At 43.0% G+C, this 16,280-nt stretch overlaps 1 protein-coding gene across 7 annotated transcripts in view; it reads right to left on the reverse strand.

The window, feature by feature from the left end:
- Positions 1-2,411: 2,411 nt before the first annotated feature.
- TRPC1 (transient receptor potential cation channel subfamily C member 1) overlaps positions 2,412-16,280 on the reverse strand; it is a 201,877-nt gene continuing 188,008 nt past the window's right edge. For all 7 annotated transcript variants that reach the window (XM_059688259.1, XM_059688257.1, XM_059688258.1 and 4 more), the window contains 4 exons: positions 8,568-8,743; positions 6,871-7,072; positions 6,402-6,596; positions 2,412-4,494 (listed from right to left, as the gene is read on the reverse strand). In XM_059688259.1, the coding sequence (XP_059544242.1) occupies positions 4,267-4,494; positions 6,402-6,596; positions 6,871-7,072; positions 8,568-8,743 (801 nt within the window). In that variant the 3' untranslated portion in view covers positions 2,412-4,266. The remainder of the gene's footprint in view (positions 4,495-6,401; positions 6,597-6,870; positions 7,073-8,567; positions 8,744-16,280) is intronic.

Consider the following 16,280-nt stretch of genomic DNA (forward strand, 5'->3'; position numbering starts at 1 on the left):
GAGGCAGCCGATCAATGATTCTCTCTCATCATTGATGTTTCTATATCTCTCTCCCTCTCTGAAATCCATTTTTTAAAAGAAGTTTCAGAGAACAAGGTATTTATCTTCCAATTACAAATGTAGCAAATATCATGAAAAATGCCATACCTCACATGGTTGCAAAACATGTCAGAGAATGTGTTCAACAGTGTGTGAGCTCATTAGCTTCATGGCACCTGGAGCAAGAACGATGCCTTCTGAAGGAGACAATGGAGAAGATGTTCTCCTTGCCATATCCACCTTAGGCTGGCAGTCATATAAAACCTCTGAAATTACAGATTCAGAAATCCAGAAGCTATGAAAGGAGAGAGGTGTTGGTAGAATCACTGCTATAGATGGTCTAAGGGGAGAGCTGTCCCAGGAGGCACTAACTGACCAGTTCTCCACTGGCTTAGTGACTACAGATGGTCAACAGCATGTTATGGTTTGCACAACATCATAGCAACAGACTTCAGATGTTCAACACATTCCATTTTCAGGACTGAGGAAAGGACGGAATGGGGAGTGTAGAGGAGCAGATAGAGAAGAAAAGGCCTGGGGAAAAGTTGTCGCTGCATATTAAATTGATGGTGTTCAGCTTCTGACGCTTGACTAAGAGGTATTCATTCTGACTTGACAATCTTTTCCATGGATAATTTTAAAGTTGAATTTGAAAGGCATTAAAATATTTTTTTATAAGAGTTTGTTATTCTGTGTGACCCCTATGTGCACTGTATATTGCCATTTATACCTGTCAGAGATTTATAGACAGTTTTTTATTTTCATATTGAGTCACATTACTTTTGTAATTCAAGTAAACAGCTGGGTTAATCATATTTACCCTTTTAATAAAATACTAGAGGCCTGGTGCACAAATTCATGCACCAGTGGGGTCCCTCGGTCTGGCCTGTGGGATCGGGTTGAAACTGGCTCTCTGACATCCCCTGAGGGGTCCCAGATTGTGAGAGGTCACAGATCAGGTCGAGGGACCCCCACCGGTGCATGATTGGGGCTGGGGAGGGACCGCAGGAGGGCTCCAGGGCATGTCTGGCCCATCTCACTCAGTCCCAATCAGCTGGACCCCAGCAGTGAGCTAAACTACTGGTTGAAGTGTCTGCCCTCTGGTGGTCAGTGCACATCATAGCGAGCTGTTGAGCGGCCTTAGCATATCATTAGCATATTATGCTTTGATTGGTTGAATGGCTGACCGGTCGACAGGGCACTTAGCATATTAGGCTTTTAATATATAGGACTAGTGATCTGGTGCATGAAATTTGTGCACATTAAAAGGGGATTAATTAGAGGAAATATTTTAATATTGCCATTTGCACTTTCTCTATAATAGAAGTGTCAGAGATGAAAGAAAATTAGTAAAATGTATATGAAAATCTTCCTCCTGTCAGAGTTTAGGGCACATCACAGGACCAAGAGTCAAGTCCCTGCCCACCCGCAGCACCTCAAAATCATGCAAGACCCAGACCCAGCTGGCCCCACCCCAATTGGGCAAGATCCAGACCTGGCCGGCTCCACCCTTGTCAAGCCCCACTGGGTGGGGGATGCAGCTTCAGGTCCCCTGGCCCGACGCCGGGCAGGGGGCACAGCCTCAGGTCCCCAATCAAGCCCCTCCAGGTGGGGGGACGCAGCCTCAGGGCCCCCATCAAGCCATGCCAGGCAGGTGACATGGCCTGAGATCCCCTGTCAAGTCCCACTGGGTGGGGGGCACAGCCTCAGGTCACCTAGCCCGGCGCTGGGTGGGGGATGCAGCCTCAGGTCCCCTGGCACCAGGGTGGGGGGCATGGCCTGAGGTCCCCCAGCCCAGCACTGAGGCGGGGGGCGCACATTGAGGTCCCTCGTCAAGCCCTGCCTGGAAGGGGGTGAGGCCTCAGGTCCCCCTCAAGCCCTGCCAGGCGGAGGGCACAGCCTGAGGTCCCCCAGCCTGGCACCAGGGCAGGGGGAGCGGCCTGAGGTCCCCTGTCAAGCCCCACCGGGTGGGGAGCGCAGCCTCAGGTCCCTGCTGATTGCTCATTAAGGCTCGTATGGGAACTCGGCCTCTGCTGTGGGTGCAGCCATCTTGTGTTACAGAAACCCCGCCTCCGCTGTGGGTGCCGCCATCTTTGCGATGGCATGACGGTCAATTAGCATATTCCCTCTTTATTAGATAGGATAAAGGTAGAGTTTTAAAAAGTTACATGTAATTACCACTGAAGGTAGAAAGGTGTTGAGGTCTGAGGTTGATTTTTTGCATTTTAGGATTTTCTTACCACGACTTAAAAAACAAAACAAAACATTAAGTTGTATACTTTAAAAGAGTGAATTTGATGACAGGAATTCTATCTCAAAAAAAGTATAGAGAGTAAAAACAAAAATTTCAATAATACAATGGACAGACTCTGTCAATTTACAAGCCAATATTGTTTTATTCACCTTTCTTCTGACAATATACTGTTATTCAAAATATACCACATAAGTAATCCATAAACACTGTAGGCACTCCATAAATATTTTTATTTAATAATTAGATATTTTTTAGAATGACTAAAAATCCTGATGTAAAATCCCAATTGGGAAGTGCATAATCCTATTATAGACAAAATATATAACTTTACAATAAACATTTTTATAAGAACTGGCCCCAAAGAGGGAACACTTACAAACTGAAAATTAAAAAGCAAAAAGTCAAAAGCAAGCTAAAATACAATACTAATATATTCAGACAATGATCCCTGGATCAGTGGTGCTTACAAACAAAGGACAACCTGTACCCAGTGGCCTTAAAACCACATGACATTCAGTTAAGAAGTCAATTATAGACCTAATAACCTCTTAACTGAAAATTTTGCAAGAATAGATAAGCCTATGAAAAAATTTTAACTACATCCTTTGTATGAACATAGGAAATAAGTTTTAATATATATTTTATTTTCTAATTTAAAAAAAGTCAATGCTTTTCATCTTAAGCAGCAAGAATGATCCACAAATCAACATGAAGTCACTTTTATAGAAGCTATGTTAATTCTATGGGAAATACTTTGGGAGAAAAGCTCAAGAACCTTATTTCAAATATAGAACAGAGCCCTGTAGGGTTTTCCAATGTTTAAAAAAATAAAACGGCCTGTGACCACACATGGTACAGAAATATCTTCTAAGTCCTTACTTTGGGTTAGCTTTATAGCTATGAACATTCATGCCAACCTGAAAAACATTATGGCACTATTATAACAAGAAAAAATTAAAAACCACCAAATGCCTAATCTTATAGAAGTACGTGGGCAAACCTGTAAACATAAACAAGTACTCTACAGTGACAAATAACAAGTCTGCTAACTATATATTTTAAAAACAATATGATTCTATAAAATTTAACAGATGGACTATATCAATAAATGGAAATCTATAATAATAAAAGCATAATATGCTAATTAGACCAGATGTCCTTCCAGACGTCCTTCCTTCTGGACAAAGCCACATCGGCGGGGGCTGCGGCAGAAATGGCAGAGGCCCCCCGGCCGGTGGCGGCAGTGGCAGGCGGCAATGGCGGGCAGGGGCCGGGGCCACGACCCTTGCATGAATTTCGTGCATCGGGCCTCTAGTGTATATATAAAATACTATTAAATGAAAAAAAGCAAAATTAAAAATAGAGTAATTACAACCATGTACTAGTAAATATATTACAATAATGAAACTGAAGTGAATTTAAATTTATAGAGACATAAATAGATTCAAATATTCATTAAGGTTGTTTCTTTGTTACTTAGGATTATAATAAAATAAAAAACAGATTACTGTTTTAGATGAAACTAAAATCTCAAACAATAAATACTATATTATATGTAAAGTCCTAAAACATATTTTATAAACCACCACTTCAATATTTCAAGTTATTCCATGGAAGACATTTACTGGTCTTCATTTACAGAACTTTCTGGCAATGTGTATAGTTATAACTGCTCTTCTTTAACATAAAAAGAAAAAAATTTTAGAGCGTTGTTCAAATAAGAAAACCAAGCAGCATGCTCACAAAACCTGTCTACTAAATCTGTTTTGCTTTGGAAAACAGCTACCTACAGAAGTTTTAAAAAACTTACTCTATATACATATTTTATATAACAGTTATGCTATAAATATTTTAAATAATGCTTTTACATAATTCTGTATTTCAATATATATCTTATGATTTAATTGCAAGTTATGCAAACAGCCTTTCAGAGTTATTATTGAAAATGATTCTCTATGTGATTTAGAAAATGATTAGTTTCTTGGATAAAACATAGCATATTTAGAAGTCCGAAAGCCAAGTAAATCCCTTATCTCATTTCGGAATTTTGACAGATCTTGGCGCAGTTCATTTAGATTTTCCACAGTTGCCTGATCTGTGCTTTGCATCTTCTGTCTCATGGAAGTCAAGTAACGATGCACCAAGCAGCACATCACTTTTTGGTAGTTTTCATCTCTCTTTTGTTTCAAAGTTCTCCATTCCTTCAAAACAAAGCAATAAAATGATACTAACAATGGGCATAAACAATATTTAAAAGAGTGGATTTTTGAAAAGTATTCACAGATACAAACAGAAATCTTCTAATGCTTTATTAGACTACTAGGGGCCCGGTGCACGAAATTCGTGCACTGGGTGTGTGTGTGTGTGTGTGTGGGGGGAGTGTCCCTCAGCCCAGCCTGCCCCCTCTCACATACTGGGAGCCCTCAGGCGTTGACCCCCATCACCCTCCAATCGCAGGATCGGCCCCTTGCCCAGGCCTGAGGCCTCTGGCCTAGGCGTCCGGCCCGGGCAGCGGGGACCCGCAGCTGCAGTGGCCCTGCGATCGTGGGCTTCGCTTTAGGCCCAGGCAAGGGACCCCTAGCTCCTGGGACTGCCAGCTTCGACCGTGCCCAGCTCCCATCGCTGGCTCCACCCCTACTTCCTGCTGTCACTGGCCAGGGCGGCAAAGGCGCCTGATTGTCCAGTCATGGCTGGGGGGCAGGGCAAAGGCGGCCCCAGGGCCGCCTTTGCCCTGCCCCCCAGCTCTTAGCTCCCCCCTGGGTTTCCGATCACTGTCAGTGGCAGGGGGCTTCTTCCTGCGTTCCCTTTCGCCTCCCTGCATTGTGCCTACATATGCAAATTAACCGCCATCTTGTTGGCAGTTAACTGTCAATCTTAATTGGCAGTTAACTGTCAATCTTAGTTGGCAGTTAATTTGCATATAGCCCTGATTAGCCAATGAAAAGGGTAGCTCGTACGCCAATTACCATTTTTCTCTTTTATTAGTGTTGATACTTTTGCCACTCTGTTATAAAATAACATTTAACATTTGTTTAAAACAAATATACCCTGCAAATTTGTTTTATTCATTCACCTGTGTGCTTATTTTGATTAAAAAACAGTCATAGGAGTCCTCAGTTTATAGGAGGAATTTGCCAACTATTACCTACACACAGGTCAAATTGACTCACTTCCTGGTTTTAATGGCTTGTTGGCTAAGAATGGGTTTACAGATGAACATTTGTTACTAGGTTGATGATAGGAAACAGCAATTTCTTTTTTTAATGATTTTTTTAGAAAGAGAGGAAGGGGGAGGGAGGGCCGGAGGGAGACAAAGGGAGAGAGAGCAAGAGAAAGAGAGAGAGAGACAGACAGACATCAACTTGTTCCACTTATCGATGCATTCACTGGTTGATTCTTGTATGTGCTTTGACTGGGGATGGAACTGGCAACCTTGGTGTATCAGGATGATACTCTAACCAACAGAGCTACCCGGCAAGGCTGGGAACAGTAATTCTGAACCCAAATTAAACAAAATGTTATCCTCCCCAAATGGAATTCTATTCTTTTTATTAATAGATCTGTATTAACAAAAATTTAATAATTTTAATAATTACTCAATTATTGTTACATTTTTATTTCATCAATAAAAATTTAGTGGAAATTTATGTTCTTTCTTATTCTATTAGTACTCACATAAATCTCTGATTTTGTCTCAGCCTGTAAAGTCTAAATTATTTACTATCTGGCCCCTTACAGAAAAAAATTTGCCAACTTCTGATTTATAGCAACATGTATTAAATTATTCATGTATTGAATAACTTTCAAGAAGAACCAGAAAAAATATGAGATATCAGTATCTACGCTCACAGAATAGGGATAATGAATATTTTCTGCATGTTTTAAAACTGAGATGAGATTTCATGAAAAAATTCCAGCTCTATCTCTCATTCTCAAAAATACTTACTGAGTCCTTACTTTATATTATATCTATGGTGTGCATTAAAGATACGGGAGTAAAAAAAATCGAGACAGTCCCAGGCCTTAAGAAGCCTGCATATTTATGCCCGAGGAAACATTTGAGGTTAGGAATTATTAAAACTTCTATGTTGCAATTCTAGTCTCTTACCTTTAAACTGTTTTGCCGTTTAACCCTGCCTTTTGATGTATGAGAGCAAATCCATTTACTGAGGCTACTAATCATGTAGCAGATGGTCTTTGGTGAAGGAATGATGTTGAAAGGTGGAGGTAATGTACACTTGTCATCAAAGTAACTAAGCCACAACTTTGCGCGGGCAAACTTCCATTCTTTGTCTTCGTGATTCTGTAAAAGGCAAATGAAAAAGGCGAATAGAATATGAACATGCACATGGGGAGTGGCAAAGAAAAAGATATCGTTTTAAACTGCCCATGTTTCTACATCTTGTAGGTAAAAATCTGATTCACGATGTGCTGTTATTATACGTTACTTGCATTAAAAATCTAATTTTAAAATTAAACTAATTCTTAATTCTTATAATATTTGGATGCCTTATCTACTGCATACATTGGGTATGATGTGAAGAGAATATAGAGTTTTTATAAGAATAGACACTTACTGCTATCAACTGAAAGCTGTTGTGCAGCATTGCCACCAGAAGCTTGGTGAGCACAATCACAACCACCACATTGTATGTGCCAACAATGACAGCTCCCACAAAGGACTGCAGTTCTTCTCCGTAGCTAAATCTTGTGACAAAGATTGCCACATGTGCTAAGGAGAAAATATACCAGAACAAAGCAAAGCAAGTGCCAATGAACCTGTAAAGATGATTACATTTTTGTTTAAAAGAAAATTAAATCATTAGCAAAAATGAAGAATTCATTTATATCAACATTATGTAAAGAAAACATTGATAATCCAAGAATAATACTTCATAAAATAAATGAGGTGAACCCAACAGTACAGATATGCCTTACTTTAAACAAAGAAGTAGACTCAAAAGGAAGAGAAATGATTCCTCTTTCATCTCTTATTGCCTTTCTGTCCATTCTTAACATACCAACTTATATGATCCTCTTAATGCCTAATCAGATTCTGTCACTCTTCTGCTCAAAAATATCAAATGGCTATCTCAATAGCCCAAAACCCTTACAAGGGCCAACAAGGTCCTACATGATCCCATTATCTTTCTGACCTCATCTCCTACAGCTCTCACTCGGATTCACCCCGCCCAAACTGGCCTCCTGACTTTTCCTTGAATTTGCATCCATACTTCCAATGCAGGGCATTTGCCTTTACCATTCCCTCTCTCTGCTGATGCTCTTCCTCCAGACCCCTCCTTCGCTGCTTGATCTTTCACCAGCTTTACATATTTATCTGAATGTCATCTCCGTGGGCCTTCCCTAATATCCTATCTAAAACTGTACCCTCACACATACATCCCCTGGCCCAAGCTTTGTCTTGTTAGCCCTTACCACCATGTAATACATCATATATTTTATTTCTTATTGTCTGTATCACCTCATAAGAATATAAGCTCCATGAGGTGGTCCTGCTTATCGACTCTTTACTCACTCAGCACTTAAAATGGTGTTTGGTATGCAGAAGGGTTGGATGAACATTTATTATTTATCTGAACTTATTCCCTAAATAAGATGACATGAACGTAACTGAAGAAGAGTTGGTACATAAAACACAACAAATATGCAATTCCACACCTCTTCTCCATTATTTTATTTAAGAATGAGGGAGTGATATTTTGTTTAAGTACCGCACGCTAACCGATTGCGCCACTGGAGCTCCAAGGGAGTGATATTTTGTCTGCCTCGCAACTGGTTGTTCAATTCCTTATTGAGCATAATTAAAGTATGTATGTATTATGATAACAGTAAATTAGAGAAAAAAATTGTTCATAAAGCTCTAATAATTGTCCATTCTAATAATTCCTAACAAGCTAAAAATGTGAGACTGTTTTGGTTGTAACAGTGAGTGAGAAGCAGAGCTGCTGAACATCTTACGCTATATACAACCCACAAAGAGCTGCCCTGCTCCCAAGCCAGTAGTGCATGAAGTGCCAAGAGCTCCTCCAATCACACAGCCTACAGGGGGTAGCCAATGGCATAATCTGGGCCTGCTAATTAAAGAGTCTATATGTAAAGATAACTATCAAGTGATACATTAAAAATAAGTATTTCTTATTAAAAAGGAATTTCTTAAAGAAGATTTGAAGTTCTATTTCTGTCAGTACTAATTCCTACACAACATATTAGAAAGAGAGGAATATATCTACTAAAAACTGTAAAAGACACTCACGAATGGAAAGTGTCGTTGCTCTGCTGCTCACAGAAGATGCCTACACAGTCCTTCTGCTCTTTTGGAGTATAGCCTTTATCATACAGTTGTGTCAATCCAATTGTGAAAGAAAACAAAACAAGAAGGAACATCCCAAGAAATTTTCCAAAATCTTGAAGCATCTGTCCCATTGAAATCTGTGGAATAGATATCGTTTTTTATTAAAGTTATCAGGGAAATAAAATATTAAATATTAATGACCAGGCAATACAAGGAAGACAAATATATGAGCCACAAACTACTCCTTTTGTTGCATCTGATTGAGATGGGTTACACTTTTAAGACATCAAAATTCCAGCTGCTTAACAGAAAGCCATTCCAATCATAGCATGCCCGCAGAGGATTTTGTTGCTATGAAAGAAAAGGTAGAAACATGGAGTTCTAAGAAAGAGCCTAATTCACGAGGAGTAAAAGGAAAAGTTCTTGCTCAAATCTAAAGGTAAATAAATGCTTATATTGAAAGCTTCTTAAAGTTTATGAACATACTAGAGGCCCGGTGCACAAAAATTTGTGCACTCGGGGGGAGGGGGGTCCCTCAGCCCGACCTGTGCTCTCTTGCAAACTGGGACATCTCGGGGGATGCCCACCTGCTGGGGGTTGGGCCTAAGCTGGCAGTTAGACATCCCTCTGGCAGCCCAGGAGCCCTTGGGGGATGTCCACTTGCCAGCGAGAAGCAGGCCTAGCTGCAGTCGGACATCCTTAGCACTGCTGAGGAGGCGGGAGAGGCTCCCACCACCACCGCTATACTGGCAGCCATCAGCCTGGCTTATGGCTGAGCAGAGCTCCTCCCATGTGAGAGCACCCTGACCACCAGAGGGCAGCTCCTGCATTGAGCATCTGCCCCATAGTGGTCAGCGTGTGTCATAGTGACCAATCATTCCCAGTCTTTCTGCTGTTAGGGTCAGTTTGCATATTACCCTTTTACCATGTTTGTCTATTATTAGATAGGATATAATTGAAACTTTGTTGCCTTGAGCGGAGCCCACAGCCAGCCAGAGCAGGCTGGAAGCTTGGCTTCCTCCATCACAGGGGCAACCAAGCCTCCTGCTTGCTCCAGCTCCGTGGCTGCCATCTTGGTTGGGTTAATTTGCATATAGTCGCTCTGATTGGCTGGTGGGCATGGCTTGTGAGTGTAGCAGAGGTACAGCCAATTTGCATGTTTCTCTTTTATTAGATAAGATAATCAATACAACAAAGTATTTTATTTAATTTTTGTAACCAATTCCCCAAGGACAGCATTTCCTCCTCCAGGACTAATCTCTTTTTTGTTGAGATAATTGATTTTCTTTCATTTTGGGTCCATTATAAGAAAATACTATGTGTGTATGCCAAATGAGAGGGTCTAGTATTAATATGAGCATCTTTTGTAATGTAGACATGTATAGTGCATCTGGGAGCTCTATCCAAGCCTAACATCATTCTTCAATACTTCTTCAAAATCTGGGGAATTAATACTTCTCATAAATTCTTTGTGTTTAAATTGGTATACAAATTTGGAGAATAATTTTACATTACCTTAACTGACTCAGCAATTCTCTTCTTACAAATTTAGTTAATAGTTAGGAAGTACAGAAATATGCATGTATATACAAGGATTCTCATTGCAGCATTGTTAGGGGCAGCAAAAAAGTGAGAAATTCCTAACTGTTAAACAACACTGGTTAAACAGAATGTACAGGTATGTGCTGGCATAGAAAGGTGTTCATAAAATATTAAGTAAAAAAAGCAGGGCCTAGAATACTACAACTCCCATTTCTATTTTTAAAGAATGTATCAGATATACATTTTTTAAAAAATATATTTTATTGATTTCTTACAGAGAGGAAGGGAGAGAGTGAGAAACATCGATGAGATTGAAACATCGATCAGCTGCCTCCTGCACACCCCCCACTGGGGATGTGCCCGCAACCAAGGTACATGCCCTTGACCGGAATCGAACCTGGGACCTTTCAGTCCGCAGGCCGACGCTCTATCCACTGAGCCAAACCAGTCAGGGCCAGATATACATTTTTGGATAGGTGTGGTTTCATATGCACAGGAAGCCTCTGGAAGCTTACACAGGGACTCTTAATGCTTACCTACAGGAGAAAGGGCTAGAGGTTGGAAGGCAGAGTTTCTCACTTTGAATTTTCCTTACTATATGCATTTTTTACTTTTAAAGTACAAAAAATAGTATTTAACAATAATCATTCCTCAAATTTAACCAGGTCAAATTTATATAATTAAATCCAGCTTCAAATAAAATGTCTAATTGCCTCAAGCCTGCCAAGATAACATAAGCCACTTAGCAACAATACAAAATGATAAGAGCAGGAAAGTGGCCAAACCCTCCTAGCCCACTATAGTGGGCTAATTAAGGATAAGAAGTACGCTAAATGTTTTAGGCACACCACAAGTTAGTAATGCAGGCTCTGCAGTTGTGAGAGGTCTAATATATCTGACTTGCACATGAGACTAGCCCATGTGGCACTTTTCAAAATCTTACACTTACCTCACTTGCCTCCCCTTGCAAAATTCTGACAAAAATAAGCCAGGGAATTTTTAGAATGAGAAATCTCAAAATGTGTGGGCCACCTTGGAAAATAAATCATTTATGAGACCATGAGTGTGCAGAATAAAGCTGTACCATGTTAGTAGAGAACTTAGTAAATTATGACAGCAAGAATACAGTAACTGCTTTAAGTAACTACAGAAATATTCGCTTTGAAAAAAATTTAGATGCTGTAAACTTACAAATACGTTTTTCCAAGAGTGAGCATATATGATGTTATAGTTTTAATTTTAAAAATTTAGTCCCAAAGTAGTTTTAAAGAGCAATTCAATTTTAACATCAATACAAGCAATCTACACTAATAAAAGACAAAGATGCTAATTGACCATACCTTCGCTATGCCCAAGCCACGCCCACCAGCCAATCAGAGCAACTATATGCAAATTAACCCAACCAAGATGGCGGCCGGCAGCCACGGAGCTAGAGCAAGCAGGAGGCTTGGTTGCCCCGGCGATAGAGGCAGCCAAGCTTCCTGCCTGCTATGGCCGGCTGTAGCCTCCACAAAAGGCAACTAAGTTTCAATTATAGAAGCTAAATAAATACAAGATACCTGCTTCCAGCCAGCCTCCACTGGGAGCTTGGGTGGCTGGGGGCTGTGGCCAGCCTGGAAACAGGCATAAGCCCCTCACCCAGGCTGAACAGGCACCCCAGCAGGACCCTCCTCACTGAAGAAAGTGTGGCCAACCTGAAAATGGCCCTCAGCCCCTCATCCAGGCTGGCCAGGCACTCCAGCAGGGACCCCCACCCTGAAGGGGGTGTGGCCAGTCTAAAAATGGCCCTCAGCCCCTCACCCAGGCTGACCAGGCACCCCAGCGGGACCCACACCCTGATCCGGGACACCCTTCAGGGCAAACCAGCCGGCCCCCACCCATGCACCAGGCCTCTATCCTATATAATAAAAGGGTAATATGCAAATTGACCCTAACAGCAACTGGGAATCACTGATCACTATGACACACACTGACCACCAGGGGGCAGACGCTCAATGCAGGAGCTGCCCCTGGTGGTCAGTGCACTCCCACAGGGGGAGCTCTGCTCAGCCACAAGGCAGGCTGATGGCTGCCAGTACAGCGGTGGTTGTGGGAGCCTCTCCCTCCTCCTTAGCAGCGCTAAGGATGTCCGACTGCAGCTAGGCCTGCTCCCCACTGGCAAGTGGACATCCCCCGAGGGCTCCTGGGCTGCCAGAGGGATGTCTGACTGCCAGCTTAGGCCCAATCCCCCGAGAAGCGGGCCTAAGCCAGCAGGTGGTTATTCTCCGAGGGGTCCCAGACTGCGAGAGGGCACAGGCCGGGCTGAGGGACCCTCCCGAGTGCACAGATTTTTGTGCGCCGGGCCTCTAGTCTATAATAATTTAAGCGTAATATGCTAATTAGACTGGACTTCTGGATGACCTTCTAGATGAAGCTGGGGCTGCAAGGGCTGAGCCCCTTTCATGATTTTTGTGCATTGGGCCTCTGTATTTAATAAGAAAACTATAAACTTCTTGACTTGATCTTTATTTTTTTATTAAATATTTATTGTTGAAAGTATTACATATGTCCCCTTTTTACCCCATTGACTCCTTCTAGCCCACCCCACCACAGGCCTTCACCGCACTATTGTCTGTGCCCAGGGGTTATGCATACAAGTTCTTTGGTTGATCTCTTCCCACCCACCCACTTCTCTTTAAAATCATGGTATTAGTTCTTACATAATATGGCCAACCAAAAGCAACCACAGTGGAAATCATGGAGGTGACATCAGCTTAAAGAGCACAGTAAGTATTCATGCCAAAGGCAAACACTAACAACAGTACTTTTATGTTAGTCTGAGAAAGAATGTTTACTAATTCTAAACTTATTAGCAGTTTTACTTGAGAAATATGAAAATTAAGACTAAGTGAGGAAGATCTCAACATGGTGGCCAGCAGGATAGCAATGAGGGAGAGAATGTGAGTAAGTAAAGGAGTGCAAGGGGAGTGTGGTGTCTGTGTGGCTCAGTGAGGGGCAGTGAGATCTTTCAGGAGTCTCAGAAGCTGGTAGATCAGGCTCTCCTGTATAGAAACCCCTGCTACCAGCACAGGCATTCCCAGGCTGGGCGTGGCTCTGGGGTGGAGACCATGCCATCTTGAAGGGAGCAGCGGAGGCTAGGAGGGCAGCCACACCAACATCCAGACTGGCCTTTGACACCACCCCGAACCTGTGCAGTGAGCTGCTCACTAGCCATAACGCACAAGGGATTCCCACTATGCTCCCGCAGTGAGTGGCGTGCTATCTCACCGTGGGCTCCCAGATGCATGTAGTGAGTGCATGCCAGTGGGACTTAATGTTCTGCTCCACCCAGCCCTTGGACAGCGCACAGTGAGTGCACACCAGAGAGATCTTGCATACATACCATCCCACCATGGGCACCAGGGCCATGCAGTGAATTTCATGCCAGAGGGCTCTGAGACTTCACAGGGAGTCATACACCAGAGGAACTGTGAACATGCCCCCACCGACCCTGAACCTCTGAAGTGGATACCTGAGGGACCAGATCCATGGGGGAAAAAGAGGACTCACCAGAAAAGGAACTAAATGAAATGGAGGCAAGTAATTTATCAGATAAAGAATTCAGAATAATGGTTATAAAGATGCTCAAACATCTGACTGAGAGTTACAAGCAGCTCAATAAGAATCACCAACATGGATAAGAATCAACTGGAAATGAAGAATGACATAGCTGCAATAAAGAACACCTTGAAAGGTTTCAACAGTAGACTAGAAGAAGCCAAGGGCTGAATCAGAGAGTTAGAAGATAAGGCAGAAAAAAAGGTACCCAATCTGAACAACAATTGGGGAAAATAATTAAAAAGCAGAAGGAGAGTTTACGGGAGCTTTGGGACAACATGAAATTATAATAATATAAGTGTAATATGCTAATTAGACCAGAAGACCTTTCAGACAACCTTCTGGACTAAGCCATGGTCCCACGGGGGCCAAGGCAGAGACAGCCATCACAGCAGCAGGGTCTGAGGCAGAGGCAGCCGCGGCAGCAGCAGGAGCCAAGCCTTGTGCACAAATTTTGTGCATTGGGCCTCTAGTATCCACATAATAGGGTGCCAGAAGGAGAAGAAGCTGAACAAGGAAAAGAAAACCTGTTTGAAGAAATAATAACATAAAACTTCCCTGGCATGGGGAAGAAAAAAAGCCACATAAGTCCAGGAAGCACATAGAGTCCCAAACAAGATGAACCCAGAAAGACCCACACCAAGACACATCCTAATTAAAATGGCAAATGTTAGGAAGGAAGATGGTGGCTGGCAGGACGACAGTGAGACAGTGTGAGTGAGAGAGCAAAAGGGGAGTGCATGGACGTGTGGTGTGTGTGTGTGTGTGTGTGTTTGTGCAAGTGAAGGACAGTTAGATCCTGCAGGACTTTTGGGGGTTGGTGGATCAGGCTCTCCTAGACAGAGAGCCACTGCTACCAATGAAATCACTCCTAGGGCAGCTGGCTCTGACAGAAACCATGCCATCTTTAAGGGGAGAGCTGCTGTGACTAGGAGCCTAGCCTCACCACCCATACTGGCCTCAGACACTACCCTGGACCCTACAGCCACTCTGGCCAAAGACCTGCTACCTCAGCTGCAGGCCGATGGACAATGGGACTCCAGCCTCCCTGGACGTGGACTTCTGTGGGTCTAGGAGTGCACCGCCCTCCCACCATCCTACTGCATAAATCCTGACCATCCTGTGTCCCACCAGTTAATCTCAAATTGCGCTTCCCAGCCACCAAACCCGCAGCATCGGCCCCAGCCATGCACATCCTGCAGGTGAGCCTCTGACTGCACCCAGCCCGCCAAGCCCATGGCATCCTCCTGGGCCCTACACATCCTGTAGGCAAGCCTCTGACTGCACTCTCCCCCTGCCAAGCCTCCAGCATCGCCCTGGTCCCACCGGCGAGCCTCTGACTGAGCTCCCCGCCTGCCAAGCCTATAGTGTGAGCACCAGGCGCCATGCTTCCTGCTGGCGAGCCTTGGACTGCACTCCTTGCCTACCAAGCACGCTGCATCACCCAGGGCCCCAGGCGTTCCACATGTGAGCTTCGGACTGTCCTCTTGCCCACCAAGCCTGCGGCATTGGCCCTGGGCCGCACCTGTGTCTGTTCCTAGAACCATCAGTGAGAGCAAAAATGGGGAAACAAAGAAACAAACCCCAAAGGCAAGAAAGAGAGAAGTCGACGCCCTCCCCTCAAAGGAACTAAATGAAACAGAGGCATGAAATATGTCAGAAAAATAATTCAAAATAGGTTATAAAGTTCCTAAACTGGCTGGATGAGAAAATCAACAATTTATGTAAGAATCAAGAGGAAATAAAAGTGATAGAGCTGCAATATAAATCACTATGGAATGTTTCAACAGTAGACTAGAAGAAGCAGAGGATCAAAATAGTGAATTAGCAGATAGGCAGAAAACATATATAATCTGAACAATTGGAGTAAAAAATTAGAAAGCAGAAGGAGAGCCTAAGGGAGCTTTGGGACAACATGAAATGAAGGGCGTAAATAGACACTTTTCGAAAGAGGACATACAGAAGGCTGAGAGACATATGAAAACATGCTCTCAAAGTCACTAAATATCCAAGAGATGCAAATGAAAACAACAATGAGGTACCATCTCACACCTGTCAGAATGGCTATCATCAACAAATCAACAAACGACAAGTGCTGGTAAAGATGCAGAGAAAAAGGAACCCTATTGCACTGCTGGTGGGAATGCAGATTAGTGTAGCCACTGTGGAAAACAGTATGGCGTTTCCTCAAAAAATTAAAAATGGAAAAAAAACCCCAAGATGGTGGCATAGGTCAACACCGGATATTGCTGCCTCGCACAGCCACTTCAAAAATACAACTAAAAGACGGAACGGACATCATCCAGAACCACAGGAAGGCTGGCTGAGTGGAAATTCTACAACTAGAAGGAAAGAGAAAAGCATACCGAGACTCAGAGAAGGTGCGGTGCAGAAGTAAAATACAGAGGTACAGAGGCGCATGCGGAGAGGGTTGGCAGCTGAGGACATGGTTGTCTTTTTCAATTGGGAGGGAGTCTCAAGCTCTGAGCTCCAGTTCCAGGCGAGTATCTGGGGACCCAGACTCATACGGGAGAA

Source organism: Myotis daubentonii, chromosome 3, assembly GCF_963259705.1.
Source record: "Myotis daubentonii chromosome 3, mMyoDau2.1, whole genome shotgun sequence".
NCBI classification, from domain to species: domain Eukaryota; kingdom Metazoa; phylum Chordata; class Mammalia; order Chiroptera; family Vespertilionidae; genus Myotis; species Myotis daubentonii.